The 27,595-nt window shown below is 43.8% G+C and overlaps 1 protein-coding gene across 1 annotated transcript in view; it reads left to right on the forward strand.

Moving 5' to 3' along the window:
* ryr2b (ryanodine receptor 2b (cardiac)) overlaps positions 1-22,421 on the forward strand; it is a 38,138-nt gene extending 15,717 nt beyond the window's left edge. The window contains exons 44-104 of the mRNA XM_068652632.1: positions 26-129; positions 291-426; positions 618-804; positions 1,076-1,184; positions 1,316-1,436; positions 1,510-1,679; positions 1,808-2,028; positions 2,504-2,594; positions 2,668-2,808; positions 3,499-3,650; positions 3,747-3,825; positions 3,937-4,026; positions 4,199-4,336; positions 4,399-4,476; positions 4,554-4,629; positions 5,916-6,039; positions 6,510-6,625; positions 6,871-6,947; positions 7,283-7,404; positions 7,526-7,575; positions 7,704-7,764; positions 7,909-8,156; positions 8,842-8,926; positions 9,596-9,714; positions 9,792-10,091; positions 10,156-10,393; positions 10,703-10,790; positions 10,863-10,946; positions 11,017-11,178; positions 11,619-11,681; positions 12,087-12,215; positions 12,566-12,678; positions 12,880-12,976; positions 13,241-13,362; positions 13,453-13,504; positions 13,640-13,693; positions 13,771-13,870; positions 14,003-14,082; positions 14,215-14,291; positions 14,385-14,458; positions 14,532-14,609; positions 14,725-14,813; positions 14,913-15,041; positions 15,123-15,227; positions 15,321-15,402; positions 15,506-16,734; positions 16,808-16,863; positions 17,113-17,248; positions 17,328-17,414; positions 17,481-17,651; positions 17,744-17,874; positions 17,965-18,007; positions 18,678-18,814; positions 18,928-18,988; positions 19,259-19,405; positions 19,512-19,646; positions 20,321-20,477; positions 20,649-20,713; positions 21,310-21,410; positions 21,761-21,812; positions 22,058-22,421. Of these exons, the coding sequence (XP_068508733.1) occupies positions 26-129; positions 291-426; positions 618-804; positions 1,076-1,184; positions 1,316-1,436; positions 1,510-1,679; positions 1,808-2,028; positions 2,504-2,594; positions 2,668-2,808; positions 3,499-3,650; positions 3,747-3,825; positions 3,937-4,026; positions 4,199-4,336; positions 4,399-4,476; positions 4,554-4,629; positions 5,916-6,039; positions 6,510-6,625; positions 6,871-6,947; positions 7,283-7,404; positions 7,526-7,575; positions 7,704-7,764; positions 7,909-8,156; positions 8,842-8,926; positions 9,596-9,714; positions 9,792-10,091; positions 10,156-10,393; positions 10,703-10,790; positions 10,863-10,946; positions 11,017-11,178; positions 11,619-11,681; positions 12,087-12,215; positions 12,566-12,678; positions 12,880-12,976; positions 13,241-13,362; positions 13,453-13,504; positions 13,640-13,693; positions 13,771-13,870; positions 14,003-14,082; positions 14,215-14,291; positions 14,385-14,458; positions 14,532-14,609; positions 14,725-14,813; positions 14,913-15,041; positions 15,123-15,227; positions 15,321-15,402; positions 15,506-16,734; positions 16,808-16,863; positions 17,113-17,248; positions 17,328-17,414; positions 17,481-17,651; positions 17,744-17,874; positions 17,965-18,007; positions 18,678-18,814; positions 18,928-18,988; positions 19,259-19,405; positions 19,512-19,646; positions 20,321-20,477; positions 20,649-20,713; positions 21,310-21,410; positions 21,761-21,812; positions 22,058-22,153 (8,015 nt within the window). The 3' untranslated portion in view covers positions 22,154-22,421. The remainder of the gene's footprint in view (positions 1-25; positions 130-290; positions 427-617; positions 805-1,075; positions 1,185-1,315; positions 1,437-1,509; positions 1,680-1,807; positions 2,029-2,503; positions 2,595-2,667; positions 2,809-3,498; positions 3,651-3,746; positions 3,826-3,936; positions 4,027-4,198; positions 4,337-4,398; positions 4,477-4,553; positions 4,630-5,915; positions 6,040-6,509; positions 6,626-6,870; positions 6,948-7,282; positions 7,405-7,525; positions 7,576-7,703; positions 7,765-7,908; positions 8,157-8,841; positions 8,927-9,595; positions 9,715-9,791; positions 10,092-10,155; positions 10,394-10,702; positions 10,791-10,862; positions 10,947-11,016; positions 11,179-11,618; positions 11,682-12,086; positions 12,216-12,565; positions 12,679-12,879; positions 12,977-13,240; positions 13,363-13,452; positions 13,505-13,639; positions 13,694-13,770; positions 13,871-14,002; positions 14,083-14,214; positions 14,292-14,384; positions 14,459-14,531; positions 14,610-14,724; positions 14,814-14,912; positions 15,042-15,122; positions 15,228-15,320; positions 15,403-15,505; positions 16,735-16,807; positions 16,864-17,112; positions 17,249-17,327; positions 17,415-17,480; positions 17,652-17,743; positions 17,875-17,964; positions 18,008-18,677; positions 18,815-18,927; positions 18,989-19,258; positions 19,406-19,511; positions 19,647-20,320; positions 20,478-20,648; positions 20,714-21,309; positions 21,411-21,760; positions 21,813-22,057) is intronic.
* Positions 22,422-27,595: the final 5,174 nt, after the last annotated feature.

Genomic DNA, 27,595 nt, shown 5'->3' on the forward strand with positions numbered 1-27,595 from the left:
CCTTCCCCCTTTTCCTCTTCCTCAGCTTCACCATCAATGCGCGGGGCCACCCCTCTGGATGTGGCAGCAGCCTCAGTCATGGACAATAATGAGCTGGCCCTCGCTTTGAGGGAGCCTGAACTAGAAAAGGTGATCTGAGGCCTCACCTCAAATTTAGCCTCATGCTTTTAAAATCCAGTGATACTTTTATTTTTGGAAGTTGTCCTAGCGACTTGCCGTAGTAAATCAATATATTACATTTAAGTCCCTGCAGTTATTATTTTCAGCTCCAGAGTATTTTTCATCTGCAGGTGGTGCATTGCCTTGCACGCTGTGGTCTGCAAAGCTGCTCACTGCTTGTGGCCAAAGGCTACCCTGATATCGGATGGAACCCTGTGGAGGGAGAGCGTTACCTGAATTTTCTACGTTTTGTCGTTTTCTGCAATGGTATTGACAATACAGCCTCTGGTCATGCTGCTGTGTGTCCGCCTTCTATTGCTTCACCCACACGTAGTCGTCCAACTAGTGTTTAGTTCTGAATTGTCTTATCAGTGATGGTTTTAAATGAAAATTATTCTTGTATGCTGAATAGCTAATAAATTCTCAAACAGCTTTGCATCTGTGCTCTTTGACTGCAGGCGAAAGTGTAGAGGAGAACGCGTACTTGGTGTTGAGGTTGCTGATTCGTCGCCCCGAATGTTTCGGTCCGGCCCTGCGAGGTGACTGCGGACACGGCCTCCTAGCGGCCATGAAAGAGGCCATCAGCATATCGGAGGAGTCGTCTCTAAATGGACCCTGCATGGCTCACCAGTTCAACGTAACCATGTTAGTCATTGTCTGTCGATCCATTTTGGCGGCGTTTCCCAGATTTGCTACTTACCAATTGGCAAAATGCATGGACAAATTGCCATCAACTTAACCTCTTTTCCCCTTAGTGTGGAAACACAACCAAACCTGCTTCTAAAATAACTTGAATGCTCCAACAGCATTCCTGATTATCACTAATACGGCTTTATTTAGAGATAAGCCTTTAATTCAACTCCAAATCAGCAATGATCCAATTTAATGAAAAGCTGCTAATTGTTTCGTGATACAGCGATACTGTCCAGGATGGTGAGGAAGACCCCATTCATATGGGCCACGCCATCATGACCTTCTACTCTGCCCTTATCGACTTGCTAGGACGCTGCGCTCCAGAGATGCAAGTGAGTGTTTTTTGCTCAGGGTTCAGCTGCCAATAATGACGCCGACCGGACATTGAGGAGAAAGTGTGCTGCCGATTGAAAAGGAAGATTGACATGCTATGCCAGCTAATCAGAATCCTGAAATGTTGCAGTTGATTCAAAGAGGCCAACTGGAAGCCGTCCGCATGCGGGCCATCCTGAGGTCACTCATCCCCATCCAGGATCTTGAGGGAGTCATCAGCATCTCCTTTCAAGCCCCATCGCTGTCAAAAGGTGAAGTAACTGTGGTGGTATTGTGAGTCTTGCATTGAAAATGCATGAACAAAGTTGCAACATTCTTCTGCAGATGGTTCGATGCTGGAGCCCGACTTATCGAGTGTCTTCTGCCCGGACCACAAAGCAGCTATGGTTCTGTTTGTGGACCGAGTGTACGGCGTAGACACGCAGAGTTTTCTCCTCCGCCTCCTTCAAGATGGCTTCCTGTCTGACCTTCAGATGGCCGTCTCTCTCGACACCGTGAGTGCGGCATCGTTGAATCAGCTTTTCTTATCTCATTGTCATTGTTGTTGTTTAAATTCATTGATATAATTTCCCAACTTGTCAGCACAGTAGCTATTCAGTCTTTTTTTTTTTTTTCATCGCAGGATGACTTTGGGTCCACTGACATGGCCTTGGCCATCAATAGATACTTATGCTCAGCTGTGCTTCCGCTGCTCACCAAGTGTTCTGCCCTCCTCCACGGTTTGGAGGACCACGCCGCCCTTATGGATTCTCTCATCCAGGCCATCTACAGTCTCTCCAGGGCCTCAAGCCTAACCAAAGCCCAGAGGGACACAACTGAGGATTGTTTGTTAGCTGTGTGCAGGTAAAAATAACATTCAGGTTTTGAGTGCACTTGGATTTGACAGTCAAGTAGGAAAAGAAAAATGACAACCTTCTGGTGGCTCTCCCTGCTTGCACTTTTTTTTTTTTTTCTGCTTGCATGTAATGAATTAACCATGTTTTGCCATGATTCGGATATCATTTTCTAATTACCAAATCATACGTTTGATCAACATTTTGCTAATGACAATTTGTAATTAGATTCCGCACTCTCTAATGATATGAGTGGCCATTCATCATGCCTGGTGGATGGGCTACAGTTACTCGAGTGTACAAAGCATCTTCTTGAGAACTTTGTAAGAATAGAGTTAACAAATGGTAAATATTCTATGTATTTTATGAAGGAACTTAACCACCTCTGTTGGCGAAAGTCTCCTGTTTGTCACGTTTTGTATTTATGTTCTATTTATTCATAGCATGTTTTTATCCTGTGTCTATTTCTGTGAATTTCTTTTCAGCAAACTCCATCCGACTTTGATGCAGCCTCTTCTTCGCCGTCTTGTCTTTGACGTTCCCACTCTCACAGACCAAAGCAAGATACCAATAAAGGTAACTGCAAAAAATGGGGAAAAAAAATATGAAAATGTATTCTTCACAATCATGTACTCATTTGCACATGCAGCTTTTGAGCAGACATTATGAGCAGAGATGGAAATACTACTCTTTAAGTGGCGGGCAAGGGAAGCAGAGCCTGGCCTCTGATGAGGAGCTGCACTTATCGCTGAAGCTCTTCTGGGGCATCTTTAAGGCGTTAGCGAAGAAGGTAAATACAATTCAACACTCATCCAAACGACTTGACTTGAGAGACATTTTTGTCTTAGCTGAGTCATTGAGAACGCGATAACATCACAGCATGACTTTCATGAGCACATTGCTGTCCCAAATCTGCCTCGCATCAAACGGAGTCTTGGGAGAACTGCTGAAAATAACGTCCCTTGCTATTTGACTGCTGACAACTCACGACTTGGTACTACACAAAATACGTACTACAAAGTTGTTAGAGTCGTAAGATTGAAAAAATTATATGATATACGTAGTACATATTTAATAAACACATGATGCAATTTCTAGCAAATGTCTGTAATTTAAAGGGTTGGTGGATTTTTGGGTTTGGTTATCTGTGCGATGGTCATTAATATTATGAAAGAAAGTCATGAAATATTTCACTGAGTATTGAATCCATATTTTTTTGCTGTAGCCAAAGTTAACTTTATGTTTACACTCACAGGCTCTAATGAGGGAGCACAAGCTTGTTTGCTTGTTTGTCATAAATCGGCCACATTATGAAAAATATCACCCATTATGGTTTTTAATTCTCCACAAACTTAGCCTGAATTATTTAAACATTCGCTTTTGTTTTTTAAAAGTACCCATATAAAGCATAGGGTATAATTTTTAATGGATCATTCTCGTTTATATCTATTATGTTGAAATATATGTGTGTTTTCAACAGCAATATGAGCCAGAGTTATCCAAATTGTGTGTCCACTGCTTGGGTGCAATGGCTGAGGCCCTTCCTCCTGACCATTTGGACCCACACACTACGTCCCAAATGGACCAAAACACAGATGGAAACTTTGATCCGCAACCTGTAGAAACCTCAACGTACGTGTTTTTAATTGTATTATACATCAATGCCATAAAAGCACTTTGGCGACCAGGCCTCGATTCCGATGGTAATAATATGATTCATTTCTTTAGCATGTCTGTGCCAGAGGGACTGGAGTTTGTGGTCAACAAATACGCTGAGCACACTCATGAGAAGTGGTCGCTAGATAAGGTAAAAGCTTCAACCTTTGTTGTCTCCTGCTTGAGAAATGACAGTGTGTTAGGAATGCATTTATGCTGATGTTGGCATGCGCTTGTTATAATTCATTCTGAACTGTGCCAGTTTGCCAACGGCTGGGTTCATGGGGAGCAGCTATGCGAGAACACCAAAGTTCATCCCCTCCTCAAGCCCTACAGGGCCTTGGCTGAAAAGGTAGCTTGTGCAAATAATAGCCTTTCGCTGCCATATACAACATGAAAGCGCCTCCGTTCTTGAGTTACAGCTTATTTGAATCACGGCCCTTCTGCCAGTATAGATTTGGCTTTTCCCCGCTGACAAATTTCAGTTTCACATGAGACTCGTTTGTCTTGCCGCGTCTTAATAGGACAAAGAAGCATACCGCTGGGCCATTAAGGAGACGATAAAAAGTATGCTGGCCTTCGGGTGGACTATCGAGCGCACCGGGGAAGGAGAACCCTTTGGCTTGCACACATGCATGAGAAGAATTTCGCAGTCCGGTCAGGTGAGTAGAACTCAATAAACCTGCAGCAAATTTGTGCTTTGCCTATTCACACTTGCTCTCAGTTGTCTTTTGAAGGGGCGTCCACCTTCACCCCTAAACCCTTTGACACCAGTAGCATTACCTTATCATGGGATCAGTGTGTGAGTAAAAAAAACATTTCTCTCAAACTGCCCAACACCTGTGATGAGTTTTCATTTCTCCTTTCTTTTTTTCTTAGGCTATGGCTGAAAAGTTAGCTGAAAACTACCACAATTCTTGGGCTAAGAGGAAGAAACTTGAACAAGAGAGTAAAGGTATAAATCACTCTTGATACGTACATAATATGTACATGACCTGTGATAGTGTTGAATGCTACAAGTACAATTTGGTAGCTTGTTGAAGGCCCCCTGCAGCACTTTGGGAAACATTACTGAATTGTTTCAGCATTGCCCTCAAGGCGAACGCTTGTTCTCCAGTGGTAGAACTTGAAAGATAGCTCCATACAAGGAAGGAGCAGCGGGCGGTCCGAGTTCAATCCACCGAAATAAAACATCCAACATCAAAATCCTTCCTTTAAATAAGTCGAAGTAAGAAGTTTGTTCAAAGGCTCGGTTCTTTCTTTTTTGCTTAAGAGATTAGGCATTATTCATTTTAAGCTTTAGTTACCGGTGAAACCTTTTTTTTGTTTGTTTAAATGGAATACAATCGAGCAGATATTTTAGTCTACAGCCAATGCGGTTGCTGCACACATTTATTTTATTTGATAGAAAAGAGACAATTCAAAGATACAGCCTATTAAGAGAATCAACGTGTTATTCCTTTAATCATGGCCCTATTTCTGCTGTCTCAGGTCTTTGAATGTGTTGACATGTAATAATGCACGGCAAAGCTGCAATGACAACGAGTTGAAAATAATGAATTGAATTTGATTGGCAGCTATGACCTTATTTTGACTGGATTGCACAAATGTGTCCGATCGCATCGCTAGTCTTACAATGCATAGAAATCTGAGTTTATCAGCATTACCAGATAGCAGATGTCCTCACAATACATTTGTTTATTTCCCTCAACCACTGCCATCATTTGTTAAAAGAACTATCTTGCTAAAAATCAATAATTATTTTTGTACTTTAAATACTGATTCGTGTGGATTTGTGGAGACCAAGGTGCCATTTCATTAACTGAGCCACCAAAATATATTTCTTGGCACTTACTTGACCCATACAACCAATTAAAAGTCAATTTTCAGACGTATTGTATGTAAGTTGCTGCCTTATTTTATAGGAAATATCTATATGGAATCATAGGACAAATAATGTGAATCATTGCTGGAAATAAATTGGAGGCTTTATTGCAGCAGTTTCCCCAAAAGAGACAGAAGATTGATCAGCAGGGTAGGGCACGTTCCATTTTCCAAAAGGTCACAGCAGGAAATACCAGTTACGTGAAAGTGCCACTGAATTTATTGTACATTCCATCTAAAGCGAGCCTACAAGTAAAAAAAAAAACAGTCAATTGTGGAGTGCGATTTGTGCGGTCACAAGACAAAGGTGGAGTTTTCCACTAATTGTATTGTTTTTGTGACCCTGTGTCACCTCAGGGGGACGTGGGCATGCGACCGCCGTGCCCTTTGACAACCTGACTGTGAAGGAAAAGAGCAAATTCCGGCAGAGAGCCCAGGATGTGCTCAAATTCCTTCTGCTCAATGGCTACACGGTGTGGAGGTGAGGACAGCGGCATCTTGACTGCTAAAGGAAATTCCTGCATTCAGAGCCAAATTTCAATGAGGTGGTCCTCATTACTTTTTCATCATGGTGACAGCATCTCACAGCATCCACGTTTGAAGATGGAATCGAAAAAAATTCACCTTATTTTTGGGTCATGCCTCACCATGCTTTCCTGGTGAAAATCAGATAATCCATATTTTCATACAATTATATATTTTGTATTAGACAAGGCTGATTGGTCTGATTAAATGAAGCTCCTCCCCCTGGCTCAACATTATCATAGTAGCACCAAGATGCCACAAAACAGATGTCTGCCCCCCAAATTTTTTTTTCAGCAAACAATGGAGGTCACGCTCCCTCAAAAAATCTGCAAATAGATGAATTTCTAATTTAGTAGGGAAACTGGTGCGAGGGAATGTTCGTTGCTGCTTTTGCAGCTTTAATGGGTTTTATTTTTCTGCGGGCAGGGATGGCAAGCAAGCTGATCTGGATTTTCCAGTCACAGCCAACTGTTTTGGCCACACTCTACTCCAGCGCTTGCTGTTTTATGCAGAGGATGCTCAGGAACACATGTTGGAGCGAGGTAACACTTTCAGTTACTTTCAGAATATCGTCCAAAATAGTCTCTTTGACAATACTTGGTGGCCTTGTTTTAGTCCTGACATACGACGTTTCATTGTTGTGTAGAACATCTTCCTGATGTCATTTTTTTTCCCACAGTAGGCGACCTGCCTTAGGCTTATTTCAATTTCATGTATTTGATGTAAAAATGTCACTTCCTTTGTCATTTTTTTTTTATTGCACGTCACTTCATTTTTCTTTTTCCAGAGGTGATGCAAGCCAGACGACAGACCTCAAAAGGCGATAGAGCGTCACACCAGCACCCCGTTCAATTCTTCCTCAAGGTTTGCTTGTGATTATCAAGACTAGTCCTTTCTGTTGGATATTCTAGTCAAGATTTGCAGATCTGTCATCTAATTAGTTTTGTTAACTGGTTGCTATGGGTGACCCCCACCCTCATGAAAAATCCTTTGTGGCTGTGTAATTTATTTAGCTATCTGAGAAATCCATGCGGCGTGTCGATTCCCATCATGACATTGATTAAAGCTTCCCACGGCGTTCTGCCTCCAAAGCAGCCTCACATCTCCACTTCCAACACGCACGCACACGCACACACATACATAAGTCAGTGATGTATTGAACGAATATCACATGTTTGTTTGTTGACCCCTGTTGACAGGTTGTCATTCCACTTTTGGAAGAATATGTGAAAGGCCACCAGCTGTACTTCCTGTCTGTGTCGCGCTCTTCGGACACCAACAGAAGCCATGCGTCCACCAAGGAAAAAGAAATGATTGCCAGGCATGTGACAAACCCACAAAATCATCACATTTTCATTTCAAACGTATGACAGTTGGTGTAGATGTTTTTGCATCTGTTCTTTTGTGCTTGACTTTCACTCCTTTGGCTTCATTTTCCTCAGACTCTTTTGTAAAATTGCAGCTCTAGTAAGACACAGGCCCTTTCTTTTTGGTAAGGACCGTGCGGAAATAAGCATTCAGCCTGATAGCATGCCATTCCTGTAATTTTTGTTGTTTCTCGTCATATCTCTGCATACGTGCTATACAACTCTAATGTCAGTTTCTTTTTTTCAAATTCAGGAAATGAAACTTCAACTGTCACAAGCTGCCTCCATGCTTTGGCCCGGGCGTTGGATGCCAGGTAGTACTTCACCTCCCTGTCACCGTCCATCCATCCATCCATCCTTTTTCAATATCCTATTCCAGCTGACCTGTGGACGATTTGGACTTCACCACAATGTCGACAAGCAGTCAAATGTTTTATGTTGTTGTCTTGTCACAACAGGACTTTAATGAAGTCAGCCCCGGAGTCCGTCCAGCAGTCTCTGCATTCCTTCTTCCAAGCAGCAGCGTCTGATCTCGAGGCAACCATGGAAAACCTCTCGGCCACTTCGCTCTCGTTGCCTCAGTGTCGCAGTCAACAGGCGAAAGGCGTGGCTGAGGTTCTCGGCTACACAACCTCCATGCTCCTTCCCGTGCTCACGTCACTCTTCCGACATCTTGCCAGCCACAATTATGGCATTGACCTTCTGGGTGAGAGCAAAAAACGCCGCTCATTTTTTCCCTTTACATATATAAATCTCAATTAACTGGACTATTGGAGAAAAGTGAATTTATTTCAGAAGTTGACTTTGGAAATGGAAACTTGTACACAGCGTCTACAAAAAATTGATAAATTTTCATGCGCTTGGCAACCAAAATTAAAAAGCTTTCATGTTCATAAAATATTGATTGACGAAAATTCCAACACCATTTCACAGGGAAGTATCCCTCACTCTGCGTGAAGGCAATCTATACAAGTTTTACTTTTTTTAATTAAACCGCTGAAATAACCTGAAGTTTTAGAGGTTCTCCATGATATTCGAACGTGAGCCGCACCTGTGTTTGCAGAGCAAATGAAAACGTGTTCACTCACATCATGGAGATGTTGGGAAAAAAAAATCCCAGCCAATATGCTGAGATTAGCATCAGGTTTGCATACCTTTGAAGTCAGCTCACATGAAGCGGCTCAGTCCGGGCCGCAGAGCAGCTTGTGCCTTTTGTCTCCCTCTCTAATATGATGACCTTGCGCAGGGATCATCCGTTTCCTGCATCAGCACTCGTCTCGCTAGTCCATCTCTCTGTGATTGCGCGGCCTCACCTTTCCCTCGCTCACCGCCCTTGCTGTACGTCTCTTATAGGGATTGAAGCGATTTAAGTGTCACCTCGTCTTTTCCAGTGGGAAGCGTGCAGGGGTCCTGTTACAGGATCATTAACAGCCTCTACTGGCTCGGCACCGGCGGCGGCGCCGTATACATGGAAGGGTACAGCCTGCTTATGTAACGCATTCCAACACCATCGCTGGCTGTGCAATATTATTTTGACTTGTATTGTAAGATGATGAAAATACTAGCAAGCTATTTTTCATCCTTCTATCATTTCCTCAATTAATTATTCAGTAAATTAATCGCTAACTTAGTAAGTAACCCGTTCATCAATTTTGCACAGCACTTATCCTTATTACGGTGGTGGCTGAGTGGGAGCCTATGAAAACTGCGATTCAAGCCCATCATGGGAAAGACTCCAAATTGTGAGGCAAAATACTTCTACAGCGAGCTGCTTATGCCGAGTTGCCCTTTGAACGTGCCCGCAAGACTCCCCTGTTAATATTTTATCCCGAGAACTCCAACTGGGTTACTGACTTGCCAACATTGTTTACTTTCAATTTCTGCAGAAGCATATTTAAGCAAGTCTATCATTTCACCTTGCGACATCTAACACTTCTGCATCACAAAGCAACATTGTCACAATTATCGACTTAACTCTCAACAATAACTCTTTAGAAGATAACGAAATCTGTTTCTTTTAACATGGAAGCCTATTGGTTGGCACGTTACTGTCTTCAACATTCAAATACGCTCTCTCGCTCAGCCGCAACCCTAATGAGAACAAAATGGATGGCTGTGCTTGTGTAACGGCATGTTTCCATCCAGGCAGAGGTCAGCAGCAGGTGCTTGTCTCGCAGCGCTGACTGCTGCCTTTCCTGTCTGCTTCCTTGGACCACCCATCAATCAAAACCACCACAGCACAATGTGGAAACCTGAAAGAGATGGTGATATATTAAAAAAGACACATTATTCAGGTAACTTGTTTCTTTCCTTACACTATTGCTTTTCCTTTTTCTACTAGACGTGGGGTTACCACTTGACGTGGAAGCAACATGCCCCCTTCTGCCCTCTTTGGAGGAAGCGATGGGGGAAGCGCAGGAGTTGACGGATGCCGGCGCTGCTGCCGGGCAGGCCCAATATGGCCACGTCACGGACGTCACATTGCCGATGCTTTGCGCTTATTTGTCCCGCCGGCGGTCAGACGGCCCGCTCCTCACCTCGCTAACTCCTCAGCGTGCCAGCGACCTGCTAGGCTACATTCTCCGAATCATCCACAACCACGTGGGGGCAAGCCAGGGTGACTGGATGAAGCAGCTGGCAGGTTGTTGTTTTACTGTTGTCATCAAAAACAAGAATAGCATTTTTGTGAGTGGCGTGCATCTCAGTCCATTCCCAGCCAATCATCTGCAAAGCCCGCGCTGAGCTGCTGAAGAGCCACTTCCTTCCTCTCATGGACAAGCTGAGGAAGAGGGCGGAAAGTGTGCTGCTTGAGGAGGAGCGGATGAAAGCAGAAGGTGATGCTGCGTCGGAAGCAGAACTGCACATACAAGAAAGGTTCAGCGTACTCGTGCGAGACCTCTACGCCTTCTATCCCCTCCTCATCCCCTTCGTGGACTCCAATCGGTAAGATTTGTGATTACGCATGTGCCAAAGTCAAACCCTGTAGACTTGATGTGTTTCCCAATTTGAAGAGAATATCGAACTTAAAACCAAGATGCTTATTGAACGTAGATTTTATGGCATAGAGTTACACGGCTCGCTATTAAACATTTATGTGCTTGCAGTATTCTAACGAGCCCCTCAGAGGGCAACCAAAACTACATTACGGCCAGCAAAGCGAACAAGTTTGAAACAAGCACCAACTCTTTTACGACATTGGTGGGTCAGCTATGTTGCTTGCCGCCTTGCAAATCTTTGGTCCATCTCTCTCAGGGCCCGTTGGCAGCAAGAGTCAAACCCGGATGCCGAGCGGCTGTTCAGCATGGTGGCGGAGGTCTTCATTTTCTGGGCCAAATCTCATGTGGGTTCGTCAAACACGCTTGTCGGCTGTCACTGCTCTTTTGTTTGTCTCACTCATCACATTTTGGTGCAGAACTTCAAGTGGGAGGAACAGAACTATGTGGTCCAAAACGAAATCAACAATTTGGCATTCTTACTCAACGACAAGACGTCAAAGGTTACCCGCTATTGACGAGCTGATGTGGTGACTGAGGCGGTCCGGTGATGTCATATCGTTTCATTTGCAGCTTGACTACCAGAAAAGGACGATAAAGAGGAAGGGCGATCGTTATTCCGTACACACCTCCCTCATTGTGGCTTCCGTGAAGCGACTTCTCCCGGTGGGACTCAGGGTTTGTTTTCCCACTGACGAGAGTCTCATCACGATGGCGAAGAGCGCTTTCGCTCAGGTTGGTTGCAAATGTGGGCGTCATGCCAAGTGATGGCTGCATGGGGAATGATTACCAATGTCTTCAATCATGGATCAGCTTGCAAAAGAAAACAACAACTGCCGCAAAAACACTTTTATTCCAATCTTTCAGTGTGCTTATCGTGACATTTATGACCAGGTGGCATTTTAATTGTCAAAGTGTCAAGAAAAGATATGATTAAATGTGTCCTTTGGGCTCTGCTACTTCGCCTACTCGTGGACCTATAAAAGAATCACGGAACGGGTCACACGAGGACAACGCATTAGCATGCAACACAAAACTTGGTCAAGAGAGCACATCAGAATACGTAGTTAATTTTCATATACAGTACAGTCATGAATATGAAGTGGACCAAAGGTACTGGTTTTTTTTTATGTTCTATATTTATTTAAAATTTGATTTGTTTCTGCTTCCCGCAGAAGAACACTGAAGATGAGATTCGTGACTGTGTGTATAAATACCTTTTACATTCTCGTGATCAGGTAGAGGCCTTCTTTTGATTTGAAACATATTGCTACTACTCTGTTTTTACACTGTTCATGAGTTTTTTTTCCTCACAAAATGTTCCCACTTCCCACTTATCCTGGGGCGTCTGTCTTCGGAATGAAGTGCATGTACATCCCACATGCGCACCGACACGCCCGAGTAGCCATGCTTTTTTAATCAAGCAACAAGAGTGCTGTTGATTAGACTATGGAATCTTCTTGTAGCTTGTAAAATCCATTCTACTATCACACTGTGACTTGAATTTGTTACACAATATGGCAATACGCTCTGTGCATGCATTCTTAGTTCACTCCAGCAGCAAATATTTTCCAGCAATTGCCATTCTACAGCCCTGCAACTTAATAAATAAACGTGCTTCTGTTTTTCGCCTCTGCAAGAAGTCATCAACAAACTCGCTGAGAAGCAACCTGAATTCAGAAACCCAGAATACTCTTTACGCCACTGCTGACTTGGAGACAACCGCAGACAAGGTGGTGGGACTCGCCCGTGTCCTTCATTACCTCGACCAGGTGATCAGACAAAAGCTCATTTTATTTTAGATGGATGATAATGAAGGAGAGACAGACGGTACTAAGCCTTCAAGACTTTATCAGTAATTGTCTTTCAGTGCCGCTACTTATCTTGATCTTGATATATTTACTGCAAATGAGCTTTTGAAATGGAACGACATAAGAAACGCGCCTCGCATTACAAACTGTCTAAATGCTGATGTGACATTGAAGAAAGCAATACCAGCACTCCCGATGAATGACAAATGTATATATGTAATTCTATGACTCACTCAAATGATTGAGGTTGCTGCTTCTGAAGTGTGAACCAAAACCGCGTTTTGCTTATCTATCTTTGATTTGTTGTTAAGGTGGAACATCCACACAAGTATAAAAAAGGAACTCGGCACAAAGTCTTGTCCAAGCAGAGAAAGCAAGCAGTAGTGGCTTGTCTGAGGATGGCTCCTCTTTACAACCTGGCCAGGTACAAACACCTGAACACTGATCCACTTGTGTACCGAAATGTGGAAGAATAATCCAGTGTCCACTGGTTATAGACAACCTTGAACAAACATCATGCGGTTTGGGTTTAAAATCGTATTTCTTTGCTGTCTGCATCCATCTTAATGCAAACAGAAACACTTGCCAATGTTGAGTTTGCCATCCCTCTCACTTGCCTTGCCAGGCACCGAGCTGTCAACCTGTTCCTCCAAGGCTACAACAAATCCTGGATATTAGATGAGGAGCACACTTTGGAGGAGAAGCTTGTGGAGGATTTGGCTGTAAGTGGTCGGCAACTTTGGACTATGGTTTATGTTTTGGATTTATCATATGCGGCCTTCAATACTTAATATCAACAAGGGAACCCAAAAGAAGACATGTGAAATATGACTTGTTTTGCAAAAACGATTTTGCATCCCTTTTTGTTTTTGTGCGCTGTAGAATTAAATGGATGACAGAGCACACTAATTCATTCTTGGGGGCTTTCCAAAAAAATTGAGTAAATGGAGAACTACAAAAAAAAATTTCTTTCGTGATTTCCACAGAAACTCAGCGAGACAGAACTAACGGGAGGAAGACGAGAACAGAAAAGAGACGGTGCCAAATTGGTGGATCCCCTCCTACAGCTCATCACGCTCTTCAGTTGCAGTGCCTTGATGGAACGGAGGTGTTGTCATGAGCCAAGATCCAGCAACATTTTCTTTCTGTTTTAGCGTGTCCCTTTACTGACATGAGCTCATGTTCCTTCCCATACAAGTGATCTTGGAATTGACTGGCTTTATGTTTCTTACGTGGAGATAATGGCCAAGGTAATAGAAAATTGGAGATTGAGCTAGGTTTTTTTTTTTTTTTTGGTAAACTTTATATGTGTAGTTTTGGCATGTTTGTGTCATTCTTCATTTTGTCAGTCCTTACTGTCTTGACAATAATTGTTTTCCTCACAGAGCTGCCATAACGAAGATGACGACGAGGAGCAGCAAGAGCTGCAAAGTTTTGAAGTGAGTCCATATTTGATAGAATCAACAAAAACACCTTCACGATCATATTGACTCGAATAGTCCCATTTGTGTTTCAGGAGAAAGAGATGGAGAAGCAGAAGCTGCTGTACCAGCAGGCCAGGTTGCACCTTCGCGGCGCTTCCGAGATGGTCTTGCAAAGTATCAGTGCCAGCAGAGGTAAGAGCTGAGGAGCAAGTAGCAAAAGTGAAGCATGTCGGAAGGTTTTTATTTTGTATGAGCGCTTTTCCTCAAGCTTGCAAGTTATGAAGTGTTTCTGAATGAGCGCGACATTTTCTGACAACTAATCAGGAACTATGGGCTCCACGATTGCGCCAACACTCAAGTTGGGCATTGCTGTTCTACATGGAGGAAACGCCACCGTTCAGCAGGTGCCTCGCGGCGTTGACTTCTACTCAAACTTTTATCTTCAGACTGATTTTCTTTGTTATACTTCACAAAACATAAGACGGCGCTGTTGTCTTAGTCTATGACCTAAAGAGACTTCACCTTGTTTTGACTAGAAAATGCTGAATTATTTGAGGGCAAGACGAGATGTGGGCTTCTTTCAGAGCATGGCCGGACTCATGCAGTCATGTAGGTGGGTCAATGTAAACAGTCTGAAGATGCGCACTCACATTTTGGATGTACATAAATTGTTGCTCATGATAATGCAGTGTGTATATTTCCCCAGTGTACTGGATCTGAACGCATTTGAGCGACAGAACAAAGCTGAAGGATTAGGCATGGCCACGGATGAGCGCTCAGGTAGCGCATTCACACGGAAAGCCGTTTAAATACAATGTTGCCTCATGAATGTCCACTTTCTTCACCTCAACAGAGAAGGTGATGCCTGATGAAGAACTCACCTGCGACCTGTTCCGTTTTCTACAATTGCTTTGTGAAGGACACAACTCAGGTTATTGATACATTTTAATTAACTGCACAGATTTATAATTGCTGTGCAAGCATTGAGATTGCAGGACATTTCTACAAACGGGAAAATGCCCTTTTTCTCAACTCTCACTCGTCAGAGTTCCAGAATTACTTGCGAACGCAGACAGGAAACAATACGACCGTCAACATGATCATCTCCACTGTGGATTATCTACTAAGAATACAGGTAAGCATGAATAAATCATGGCACAGATTCGCTCTCGTTGTTTGGAATTAAAACAATCGTATTAGGCTGACTTAATATTTCTCCGTGTGACTTCTGCAGGAGTCTATCAGTGACTTCTACTGGCACTACTCTGGAAAGACTGCCATTGACACGCAAGGCCAACGCAATTTTTCTAAGGCTATCAAAGTGGCTAAGCAGGTCTTCAACACACTCACCGAATACATACAGGTCGCTCGCTTTCCCTTTCTTCGACAATTCACAGCATGGGCTATGGGCTCATTAATAATGCTGGTTGTTTTTGCCCCGCAGGGCCCGTGTAATGGAAACCAGCAGAGTCTGGCTCACAGTCGTCTGTGGGATGCCGTGGTGGGATTCCTCCACGCCTTTGCTCATATGCAGATGAAGCTCTCCCAGGTAGGTCCAATCGTCACCTTCCGACGTCACGCTAAAACACTCAATTTCAAATTCAATCCATTTTCTGCCCTTAATGTTTTTGTGTGTGTGCAGGATTCACGGCAAATAGAGCTCCTAAAAGAGCTCATGGACTTACAAAAGGATATGGTTGTCTTCTTGCTGTCCATGTTGGAAGGTACGTGAACAACTCAAGATGATCCAGAGGAAGGTCTTGTTCACTATATGCATCAAGGCCAAGTTTATGTTGGTCTTTTTTTTTTTTTTTTTTTTTCCCGCAGGGAATATCGTAAACGGAACCATCGGAAAGCAGATGGTGGATATGTTGGTGGAATCGTCGAGCAACGTGGAGATGATCCTCCAATTTTTCGACATGTTCCTCAAACTTAAAGACCTCACGGCTTCGGACGCCTTTCACCAGTTTGACCCCGATGGCAAAGGCCGCATCTCCAGAAAGGACTTCCAGAAAGCCATGGAGCTCTCCAAGCAGTTCTCACAAGCCGAGACTCATTTCCTCCTCTCCTGTGCGGACACGGACGACGGGGAAATCCCGGATTACCGAGCTTTTGTGGATCGCTTCCACGAGCCGGCCAAAGACATCGGCTTCAGCATTGCCGTGCTGCTCACCAATTTGTCCGAGCACATGCCCAATGACTCGAGGCTGCGAGCCTTCTTGGAGCTGGCCGAGTGCGTCTTGACTTACTTCCAACCCTACTTAGGCCGCATCGAGATCCTCGGTGGCGGCAAGCGCATAGAGCGCGTCTACTTTGAGATCAGCCAATCCAGCCGCATGCAGTGGGAGAAGCCGCAGGTGAAGGAGTCCAAGCGGCAGTTCATTTTCGACGTGGTCAACCAAGGCGGCGAGAAAGAGAAAATGGAGATGTTTGTCAACTTCTGCGAAGACACAATTTTCGAGATGCAGCTGGCGGCTCAGATCTCTGGCTCTGACAACGGAGAGCGACACGGGGGAGAAGACGAGGAGGAAAGCGAAGAACAAGACCTGGACAAGAAGGGAATGTTTTTCATTTCTTTCAAAAAGTTTCACGCTCTGACCAAAATGAGCCTGAAGGATGTCCTCCTGTCATCTGTCGCATTCCTCAGATTCCTTTTCATGACTTTGCTCGGGTGCCTTTGCTTCATTGTGAGCGGCGCTAGCCGCAGCCTATACGTAGCTTTTGTCAATGGCGGCATTGTGGAGGGAGCCAAAATGATGACCGTGTACGACCTCTTTGGTGGTATACTCGAACCGACGCTTGATGAGGTCACAGAGGTAACGAGCGGCGCCGAGCGTCCGAGGCGGCCCTCCACCACTCTCTCCCCTCGGCGACAGAGCGGCCAGACGGCGGCTGTGACCTCCGCTAGGGGGACTGATGTACTGTCTGACATATTTGGCCTCAAAGTGAAAAGAGACGGAGGACAATACAGGCTCGCCACACAAGACGTGACGAGCAGTCGCTTGGATCTGCGCAATCCCAATGACGTGACGTTTTCTGACCGACGTCAGGGGCTGGTATTTGTCTTTCTGAATTTGCAAAATATCAATTCACCATATATTCAAAAAATGTTTTTTTTTTTTCTGTCAGCAGCATGAGGCTGGAGAGGAAAAAGCTGAGGATGAGATGATGTCTGAATCAGATAAGTGAGTGATTTCATTTTGAAAACGCCTCCTGGAGGCTTTGGTCAAAATCAGTCACATGGGGATGGGTTAAATGCAGAGGACAAATTTCACCACGCCCAGATGTGTGTGTGACGATCATTGGGACTTTAATCTTAATCTTTAATCATTCCCGACATCCTAATCGTGTCAATGTATTATGAATATTATTTCATATTGCCTTGTTAAAATGAGGCTCTTTAACCTTTCTCCTGTTGGTTTGTGGCGCCGCAGATGGGAGACATGCGAGGAGACGACAGCGAAGGAGGATGGACGGAAAGCCAAGAGACTCTCGAATAAATCAGAGGAAGCAGGATGCCAGCGTTCCGCTTTCGGCGAGATGATAAGTGCTCATCACAAGAGCCTGCTGGTCAGATGAACAAAACAAAAAAAATAGACTTTGTTATATATAGTCGAGCAAACTAATGTTGTTTTCCATTTTCCACCAGAATTACTTTGCCAGGACGTTTTATAACATGCGTTTGTTGTCCCTCTTTGTCACCTTTGCCATCAACTTCATTCTCCTCTTTTATAAGGTCAGTGAGGCTTTTTTTTTAATTTATCATAAATATTGAACAGGTCTAACATTTACATGAGGCTAGGTGGTATCTTTGCGTTCGTCATCTGAATCGGAAGTGCCAGAGGGAGATGAGGGCGGAGTTGATTATGTTTTGGAAGAAAGCAGCGGTTACATGGAGCCGTCGCTTCACCTCCTGGCGGTGGCGCACACGCTCATCTCCTTCTCTTGCATTATCGGTTACTACTGCCTCAAGGTGCTTCCGCTCAAATCACTCTATCATGCATACGCGCCCACGGGAGCGTTTAGGTCTTCACATGACGCAAATTGCCCGCATTGGTTGGGCAGGTCCCGCTGGTGATCTTCAAACGGGAGAAGGAAGTGGCCCGAAGACTTGAGTTTGATGGCCTGTATGTGACCCAGCAGCCCCCGGAGGAAGACATTAAAGGCCAGTGGGATCGACTGGTCATCAACACTGTGTATGTTCACATATTTCAAGGCAGCATCTGTAGATAATGCCACAAAAGTAATGTAAAATGTTAACATTTGTCTACCATTTGTTGTTTCAGGTCGTTTCCAAGTAATTACTGGGACAAGTTTGTTAAAAGAAAGGTAAAATTGGGCCATAAATAATGCAAGCACGGCCCTATTACGTAATTGAACCAAACAACTTCAATGTTGCTTTCATTTTAAATTTTGCATGACTCAAAGCTGGCTCACTGAATTGTAATGCCATTAGCATCCGATTGTCCTTGAAAGGCGTCGCCCAACGGGAGGCATCTCATTATGAGGCACTCCCATCCTCTGTCAGAGACTGATCCGTTTTGTCCATCGGGTGACCTTGTGGCATCTCAATACCTAATCATCACAAGTGACTGTATTTACTCAGCTCGCCTGGAATGACCATGTCGTTCTATCAATACGACACTCAAAGAGATCGTTCATTGAATGGCTCCGGACGGAGCTCACTATTCCACCGTGTCAGCATTTACGAGTGCGGAGACGAGGCACGCGGCCTGAAGGATTGTGATGAAATGGGGCTCCTGCCAGGAAAGCACACTCGTTTATAGTTCAAGATAAATAAACATATATCTTCACAGACTTATGACAAATTGGCATAGAAACACGCCTGTTGTGTTATTGCAATGACTGAATTGGTCAAATCAATATTTAATAATGTAATACATATTTCATAATACTAATAATACAATTGAATAATTAATCAATTTTGCTACACATTTCTCATTACATATTTTTTTTCTCATGTACCGCCTCCCTCCAGGTGATGGACAAATATGGTGACTTTTATGGCCGGGAGACGATCAGTGAACTTCTTGGTTTGGACCAGGCGTCCTCAGACTTCAGCTCTGACGGAACGGAGAGGAACAAGTTCAGAAAAGAAGCTGCCTGGGTCACACTGTGAGTACGCAAATATTTACATTAATGGCAGTTCCCATTAAGGGACTTTAATGTTTCTCTGAAAAATGCTGCTCATAATACAATACAGTATTATTTTCTTAATTTTATTTCAGCTTCAGCTCCATTGACGTCAAGTACCAGATGTGGAAACTTGGGGTTGTTCTCACTGACAATGTAAGTCAAGCTGGCACAATAGCCGTAGCTATTATAATTCTCGCTCTGCTCGATGTCGCTCGCTATCAGACGCTCACTTCCTGCACGGGTACGTTAACAGATAACGTGAGCGCAGCACAAATCATATTTCAATGTTTCAGGACTGATTCCTCATTGTCGTTTGATGCGGATCGACTGAGCACCGAGCGTAATATCCTGTGATTTTGCCTTATCTAGAGTACACGTTGGTCTCCATGCCGTCTGCTCCTTTGTCTTTGTGTGTGGCTGCAGTCTTTCCTCTATTTGGCCTGCTACATGGCCATGTCCGTTCTGGGACATTATAACAATTTTTTCTTCGCGGCCCATCTTCTGGACATCGCGATGGGAATCAAGACTCTTCGCACCATCCTCTCCTCTGTCACACACAATGGAAAGCAGGTGCGTGTGTTTCATACCTTTGTGTAGGTTTGTATGCAACTTCCTCACTGGTGTTCCTCCAAAGAAAGTTCACACATGATGGTTCTCCTGCTGTGCCATCTGCTAGTTGGTGCTGACATTGGGCCTCCTGGCTGTGGTGGTCTACCTCTACACGGTGGTGGCCTTCAACTTCTTCCGTAAATTTTACGACAAGAGTGACGACAAGGACGGCCCGAACATGAAGTGCGACGACATGCTTACTGTGGGTGCCAAAAGGATGATAATGATCGGTTTTGATGGACACCGCTTTTGTTCATGGAGAATTTGAATCCAACTCTGGGTCTCGGCCGTGTCTATTGTTTTCTATATCTGCAAAGACACCCGTGCGGGCCCGCAGTCACGTCAAGATGATTCTGTCAGTGATCCGCTTCTTATTCCTCCCACCATTATTCCCTGAAATAACGGACAGATGGGTAAAAAAAGCATCTGCTCCAGATATAATATCACTTTGTTTGGCGAGCCACAACTCACCCGCCCCCCCTCTGCCCGCCTCTATTCCGATGCGCAGTCCCCTGTCACTCATGAACGGACGCGTGGCAAGAGCGTTTGAATAAATCCCGTCTATTTTTGGAGTCAGGAGAGAGCGCTTACATTAAATCTTCAGTCCCGGTTACTGTCTTATTGGGTATGCTTAACGTTGAGCAGCCACACTTTTCACAGTTTCGAACGTGCAGCACATTCTTGCATCTGTGTTTACTTATTTTATTGGTTTCGTCAATATGTGAGTACTTGGGAGTCAGGAAATAACTGTACGAGGTGTTTCAGGAAAAGAAATTGTCAAAAAGGCAAAGAATATTGATGACACAGTCCTTGATGGAAAGAAAAAATGTGCAGGCCCGGCTAGTTATTCCTGAATTTTCCACTCATTTGTTTCAGTGCTACATGTTCCACATGTACGTGGGAGTACGAGCGGGAGGGGGCATCGGCGATGAGATCGAGGACCCCGCCGGCGATGACTCTGAGGTGGAACGTATCGTCTTTGACATCACCTTTTTCTTTTTTGTGGTCGTCATTTTGCTGGCTATCATTCAAGGTGAGTTGGATGTCGAATGGGTAATGAATGCTTTGCCTCGGTAACGGGGCAGCAAAGAAACAAGTGAAGCAGTGTACACGGAAAGTTACTGAATTCATGTCGTTTCATAAAATACACTTTTGTTTCATCAGAGTCAAAAAATACAAACAAAAAACAATCTGTTTCTCCCAGGTTTGATAATTGATGCCTTTGGGGAGCTGCGTGACCAGCAAGAGCAGGTGAAAGAGGATATGGAGGTGAGGTGTGACACACACGCACACACGCACACACACACACACACACACACGCACACACACACACACACACACACACACACACACAATGCTTTAAATCCTCAAATGCAGGTTTCACACAAAAAATAGCTGTCTGCCTTAACAGTCGGAGAGATGGAAAAAAAAAAAAGAAACTTCTGCATTTGGCATGTGCTGATGATTTTGGCATTCCAATAATAGCAAAAATTGATAAGCGGTTTATCAAAGTGTCATCTTGTAAGTGTGTTGGTATTATAAATTTGCAAACAAGTGCTCCCACAATAGAAATTCTCCGGGTTGTTCTGGGCCGTCACCCCAAAATGAACTCCAAACCATCACGCAGCGTGTGATTGGTGTAGTTGAGCCGAGAATACAAATTATGTGCATGAACCTGGCAGCTTTCCCCAATTTGGTTTGCTTTTCAGGCTTTTTTTTGCCTCTCGGTAGGAAGGTGACGCTGGCTTTGAAAAGAAGTAACAACTTTGTTACAGTGTGGTGCCATCAGACCAAACACCGTGACCAAATCCCATAACAATTCAAGTTTTTCTTCCTTTTATTTCTGCCTCCCTCCCTCCCTGCAGACCAAGTGTTTTATTTGTGGAATAGGAAGCGAGTACTTTGATAAAGTTCCTCATGGTTTTGAGACTCATACTCTGCAGGAGCACAACTTGGCCAACTATCTGTGAGTTTATTGTATTTTACCACAAAAAAATTACACTTTGTCCTTGTGTGTGCCACCATCACCACTGATGACCTGCTTGGATTTGCCTCTGTTTTCCTATGAGCTGTTGCCAATATGGCAGACCAGACTAATTATTCTCAAATGTAGTTTCACATCCCTACACCAATAACTGTAACACTTTGGATGTAACTGGCTTGATTGATCTCTGATGTCATGGCTTTTACTATCCCTGAAAACAACACGCGTGTTCCAACCAATACCCCATATCTCAATAACCGTTGTCAATAACGAGGACAATAAGAGGACTCGCACAGGTTCCTGTTCTAATTTGTTCTCGTGTGTCTTTGCAGATTCTTCTTGATGTACCTCATTAACAAAGACGAAACGGAACACACAGGACAGGTATAATTGGTTTCTCTTTCATTTTAACGCCTGAGCCATGTTGGGGCACACCGGGTGTTGTTTTTGAAAGCAATTAGAGCTCCATGGTCAAATGGGCCAATTTAGTGCTTGATTGCTGTCATTTGTTATTGTGCTAAATATAACAAAGCCAGAAAATGCAAATAGTCTCAAAGTATTTTGCGTCATACAATTAAGGTGAACAAAGAGTAAATATCAAAACGACATTCTCCCTTGTGTTGACGCAGGAATCCTATGTGTGGAAAATGTACCAGGAACGTTGCTGGGAATTTTTTCCTGTGGGAGACTGTTTCCGTAAGCAATATGAAGATCAGCTGGGATGAAAGGAAACCCGAGCCTTCCTAGTTCAAGTTGTCATCGATGTCTGGATTAACTGGAACTCGGTGTGCACACTATCGATTTTGGACTTTGATGTCGTTTGCCTTCACACGTCATAATGTAATCACATCACAAAAAATCAGCACCATCGTGTATCTTTTATTTTGGGGGGGGTTCTCTATATTCCATCCAAAAACTCAAGCACAAATTCAGTTTTCCCCTGTTTTCAGGTAGCAAAGATTTGCAATCCCAATTAAACTGGACCGCAAGGTACACTGGTATTTTGGGACTGAATTAATTTGTCATGGTAATCGCAGCCTCCCAACCCTTCCCCCGGTGTGACTTGCAGATAAACGCTATTCTTGTGGCATTTGTTCTCTCCACATTCCCCGGCAGACTTGCGGGGCACTACCTGGCTGTCATCACGATCTCTCCAGCATCCTTCCAGTCTTTCTCATTGGCTCCCCCTCCCTCATCTTCAGCATAGTTATGGTCTAATTATGAACCACAGTGTAGCCCGTTGACAGCTTTCGCTGTGTTCGGTCTCATTGTTTCAATGAAAATGGATCATCGATGCTTTAATATTTTGGAAAAATCGACTTTTTAATAGCTTGTTTACAAATAGTTGGCTGTCACATGCTTGCCCACCCATCAAGTGTGAAATGAGGCGTTGCATAATAACCAGCCTTAAACTAACTTTCTCCTTCCATGATTTGAGCAGCTAGGCTAGGTGAAGATCCAGAGCTGCTTTTACCTCCAACATGCCAAAACACCCACAACCCTTTGTGAGTTTGGCACCCCTCCATGTCAAAACTGAAAAGTCAGCAGAATTACATGAAGTTTGGTTGGATGAATGGATTAGCATTAACTAGCAGCATTAGCTCCAGGTAAGCCCCCACCCCACACACACACACATACACTCTGGATCGTCACCTTCCACTTCAACCTCTTAGCCCTACCTTGGGTTGTCATGGCAACAAAATCCATACTTGCCATTGGCCCAGCAGAATACAGTATGCAGAGAGGTGTCCAGTCGCTCATTTGCATGAAACGGTCCCGCTCTCAAGAACTGTCACGTGTGTTAGAATTCTTGATCCTTATTTGACAAAATCACATTAAGACAGAAAGCAAAGTGAGCAACTGTGTGCTATGTCTTTGTGACATTGACAGGATAAGTCGGTAAATCCGAGTTAATGATAATTACAGGGGAATGTTTTGTTAAAACAACTCTCGGGATGGCCTTCAAGTCGATGTGTGCAGGCTGATTACCTGATTGATAGCTCCAATCAGCATGCTCGTTTTGAATAATTGCTCTTTATTGCCCCAGTTATGGGCGACTTTGTGGGATTTTATTTGATGACAAAGGCAGACAAACATGTTGGCGCATCACTACTTTGAAAGAATTGAATTGAGTCAAGTGCCAAGTTGGGCAGCTGAGTGGTTTCTGCCTCTTCCATGTTTACATGCTAATTTTCCTCAACAACAATTAGTTGTCGGCGCCAGTTCCTGAATTTTATGGCAAGACTGTCCAAATTGAATGCCCATCTCTAGTAGTGTCCAATTAAACATTTATTGTTGCCAGGCTTCTTGTGTCTTCTCAACGCTCTTGCCAAATGGGTCTGCAAGCTGCACACGAGCTTGCTGGATTTACACCGGCTGGCCCCAAAATATGATCAGTAAGACGGTACAAGCGTAACAGTATGTGACACGTGTTGGCGGGCGGGCTGAGTCCGAGTCCTCTGAACCACACAAGCTGTCCGTCTCAGTCACACTCCTCCACGAGTGCCCGCCAGAAATGCCGCTGTAACACACCACAACATACGCCGCTGACATTTGTTTTGACGTGCTGGCAAAAAATAGGCTTTAAAAAATGTCGCGACCCTTTATCGGTCCTTTAATCCGGTTCAAAGCTTAAAATGAAGGAAACCTTTGGTATATTTTAAGGTTTGAAATGCTTGATTTAAAATTCATGAACTCCCCCTCACTGTAAATGTGACCTATTTTTTTTTTTTTTTTTATCACAATTTCTTGTTAGAAATAATAGCAAGCTGCTAATGTATTCCTTTGATTGTCCTCCCTCTGTTAGTATGAAACAGAATTTTGTTGTCTCGGAATTTAAAACAATATGTGGAAAGCCGACATGCAAAAAAAAAAAAAAAAGCGTCTTTAGCAGTGACGTGCACCGAGTCTTTCACGCCGCCTCCGCTGGGCCAGACATCAAAACAATGACCTGCATTTAAAAATTGCATACTGTTTATATGTTTGCAACTCCTTTGTCTTCATTTCATATGTTTGTTGTTTGCGGCTTGTTATTTTTCTGCTTCTCTGTGTTACCATAGCATTGGAAACTTTTATTTTATGAATCATCTTTAAGGTAATACTGCAAATTGTGGGAGGTTTGCTTGTCGCCTTTGTGGACTTTTTTAGCTATTCTTAGCATGTAATGAGCACACGGCGGGCCTTCATATATCAACATTATTCGGTTGCACGCTGGTTTGCTTTCCAAAAGGTTTTCACGTCAATTGTCATATTTTTCTGCTCCGATGACACCAAAGGCACTTTATGGTGATATTGACCTGATTTTCAATCTCTCTGTATTTACAGTGTCCACAGGGGACCACTTGATTTTGCTGTCACCACCAAGACAGTCATGACTTTATAATTACGGTTTGTATGAAAACACCTTCAAGGCTATAAACATCACCCAGTCTAATCAGTACGATGTTGCGCAATACCTTGAATTTAGACAAACGTCTTTATACTTGACAATTGTTGCGTGATCAAAACTATTATTCTTTATTGTGCTTGACCCCGCCGCTTACATCCCCAACCTTTGATACGTATATGTATGCTTGCCCTATGGAATTCCCTCTTTAAACGCATATTTGTGCTATTGACGATATATTTGTGTGTGTTTACCACACACACACACACAAATATGAAGTGATGTGACCGGTATGCGGTGATAAACAAATGCAGCCATATTGATCATTACACTCAACGTGAAATCAATAAAATATGGATCATACCCAGCGGCCCTGCATTATTCAGCCTGTCTGATAATGTATGTGGAAGCTTAATAAGCAATTGAGACAGAGGGCTTTGGGTTCGGCACATGACAGATGAATAGCACGGAGGAGCCCGCGGAATGATGGTCGCTGTCATTCCCGAGACGTCGCCTCTGCGCCCCCCAAATCTATCATGGAAACGTAATCCGTGGTGTAAATCAATTCGAGATGGCTGGAGGAGAGACGGCGACGGCGCAAGTGTCGCCCCCGATGATGCTCATACCGGAGGCTCATTTCACTTTTGTAAGATCGCGTCTGCCCGGCCCATCAAATCGCACATCTGCTTGCTTTGACTCTACGGGACCTCGCGGCCAGTTGCGTCTTTCAGATTAATGTTTTTTTTTTTTTTTTTTTTTTTTTTCTTCTCCCCGTTGATACTGATAAAGGAAATCAGTAGACGAATCATTCCCAGTAGAAGAAATGTGAGCCATTTTTCGGCACAAGCTGAGTCTTATTTGTATTTCGGGCGTGGAGACTGAAATTCTGTTTCAGCGCAGCTGCTCCATATTTGTGCTTGTGTCGTCTCCCTCCTGACTGCCTGACTGACCTATGCGTTCTCATTACGGTTTTAATTTTCATATGGAGTCTCTGTCTTCCGGTAAAGGCGCATTAGCAACAGCCATGAGAGAAGAGCCTTTCCAAATTACCATTTAGATTGGACAATGGCATGCCAAGAAATGGCTGGTGGATGTTCGCTAAGTAAGAGGAAATGCCGCGTGGCTGGAGACGCGTCGTACAGTCGTGCGATTTTTTGGGGATTTTGTTTTCTCACCAGTCTGCAGTAGAAGTTTGTCATTTAGCAACCATCTGACTCAATGAAAAGCAAAAGCAGACAGGTGCTGCCTTCAATAATTGAGGATGGCAAATTGGCTCAGTGGGGCCTGTAACAGTTTAGGAAATGACCCATTCCCCCCCTGCCTCACCCATGCAGAGTTATTGCCTGCTCTAAAAGATCACGTGTGAGGTAGAGGTTGAACGACTCAAAGTTTGTTTTGTAGTGCAAAATAATTGACACTCACTGGAGAAAAAAAAAATAAGACACGCTAACCACTATCCCATACATTTGATTCTGAGAATAGTTTTGCCTCCATGCCGCAATTTTCTGATGAAACATCGAATAAAAGACACTAACAATCTGTCTTGTCTTGGAAAAAAAAAACTTTTTTCCATCAATAATGTATGAATGTCGAACACAACTGCAGGAGAGAAAGAAGAGTATTTTGATGTTGATTGAAACCATTTTCTTGCTCCGATTTCTGCCTCTCCAACCCTTTCGCGCTCCTTTTCAAAGTGTCTCATTAAAATCTGTACACAGGGCACAAAAAGGGATGCCGGGAAATAGCTGCTTTGAAACGAAGCTTCTGTCGAGAAATGATGAGCTTGTCTCGATTTGGCCCGCATCGATGCACATGTCCGTCTCCTGCACGCGTGACCCCTTTTTGAAGGTCAGGTGAGGTTATTGTGCCGATGTTATCACACGTCGTAGCCAGACTCGGTCCATGACTGACGTTAATCTCAAAGATTTCCTTGAGGGTGGGCGAGGGTCAAAGTTCACACGAGATGTGCGGAAGCACATCTGATAAGCGCTTGCCGCTGAAATCCTCAAATCCACTTTATGAATATTCTTAATTTGTCTTTCCTAACTTCCTAGGCTGGCTCGCATTTGTCTCGGCATTTCTCTCTTTTGATCTATAGCAGCCAAAAAAAAGATCCTGAAATGAGCAACCTGAATGAGGCAAACGTGCGTGTTTTTCTCTCATCTCATGCACTTTGTGTTAGGCCGTCCATCTGATGATTTGCAGTGTCGCCACTTTTGATGACGAGCTTGCTGCATTGCATCTGATTGAGCGATTTCAGAGATGAATTTGTCATCAAGAGTGTTCACTTTTTTGGGAACACTCGGTCGACCACCAGAACAAAAGCCTCATCACAACCCTGCGTGTGTTTGTGTGCGTTTGTTGCCTCCTTGTTGGTCTTGCAATCAATTCCTGATTAGGATTGTGTGTGTGTGTGTGTTTGTGTGTGTGCCTGCGTGCGTGCGTGATGAGGCTGCTTATACGTATGTGTCCATCTTTTTTACTTCATGCTCCATTCACAGCTTTGTACGAGTCTCATCCTCACCTTTATTTTATTCAACTCTTTGCTTCTTTGCTTAAAATGTCAGCCCCAAGCTGCTGTCTTCATTCCAGGTGCCTTGTTTATAACCCATCAAGGGAGCATTTTCATTTCAAGCCATGATGGAAAAACCCTCCCCCAGAAAAATGATAATCAGTAGAAGCAGTCCAGGGTAAGTAAAATCCTTTCGGGAGGTGTCGAGTAATCCAAATCAATCTGCCAAAAAGATTCTTTGTGAATCATTTTCTACGGTTTGAAACGACT

Source organism: Syngnathus scovelli, chromosome 12 (assembly GCF_024217435.2).
Source record: "Syngnathus scovelli strain Florida chromosome 12, RoL_Ssco_1.2, whole genome shotgun sequence".
Classification (NCBI taxonomy): Eukaryota; Metazoa; Chordata; class Actinopteri; order Syngnathiformes; family Syngnathidae; genus Syngnathus; species Syngnathus scovelli.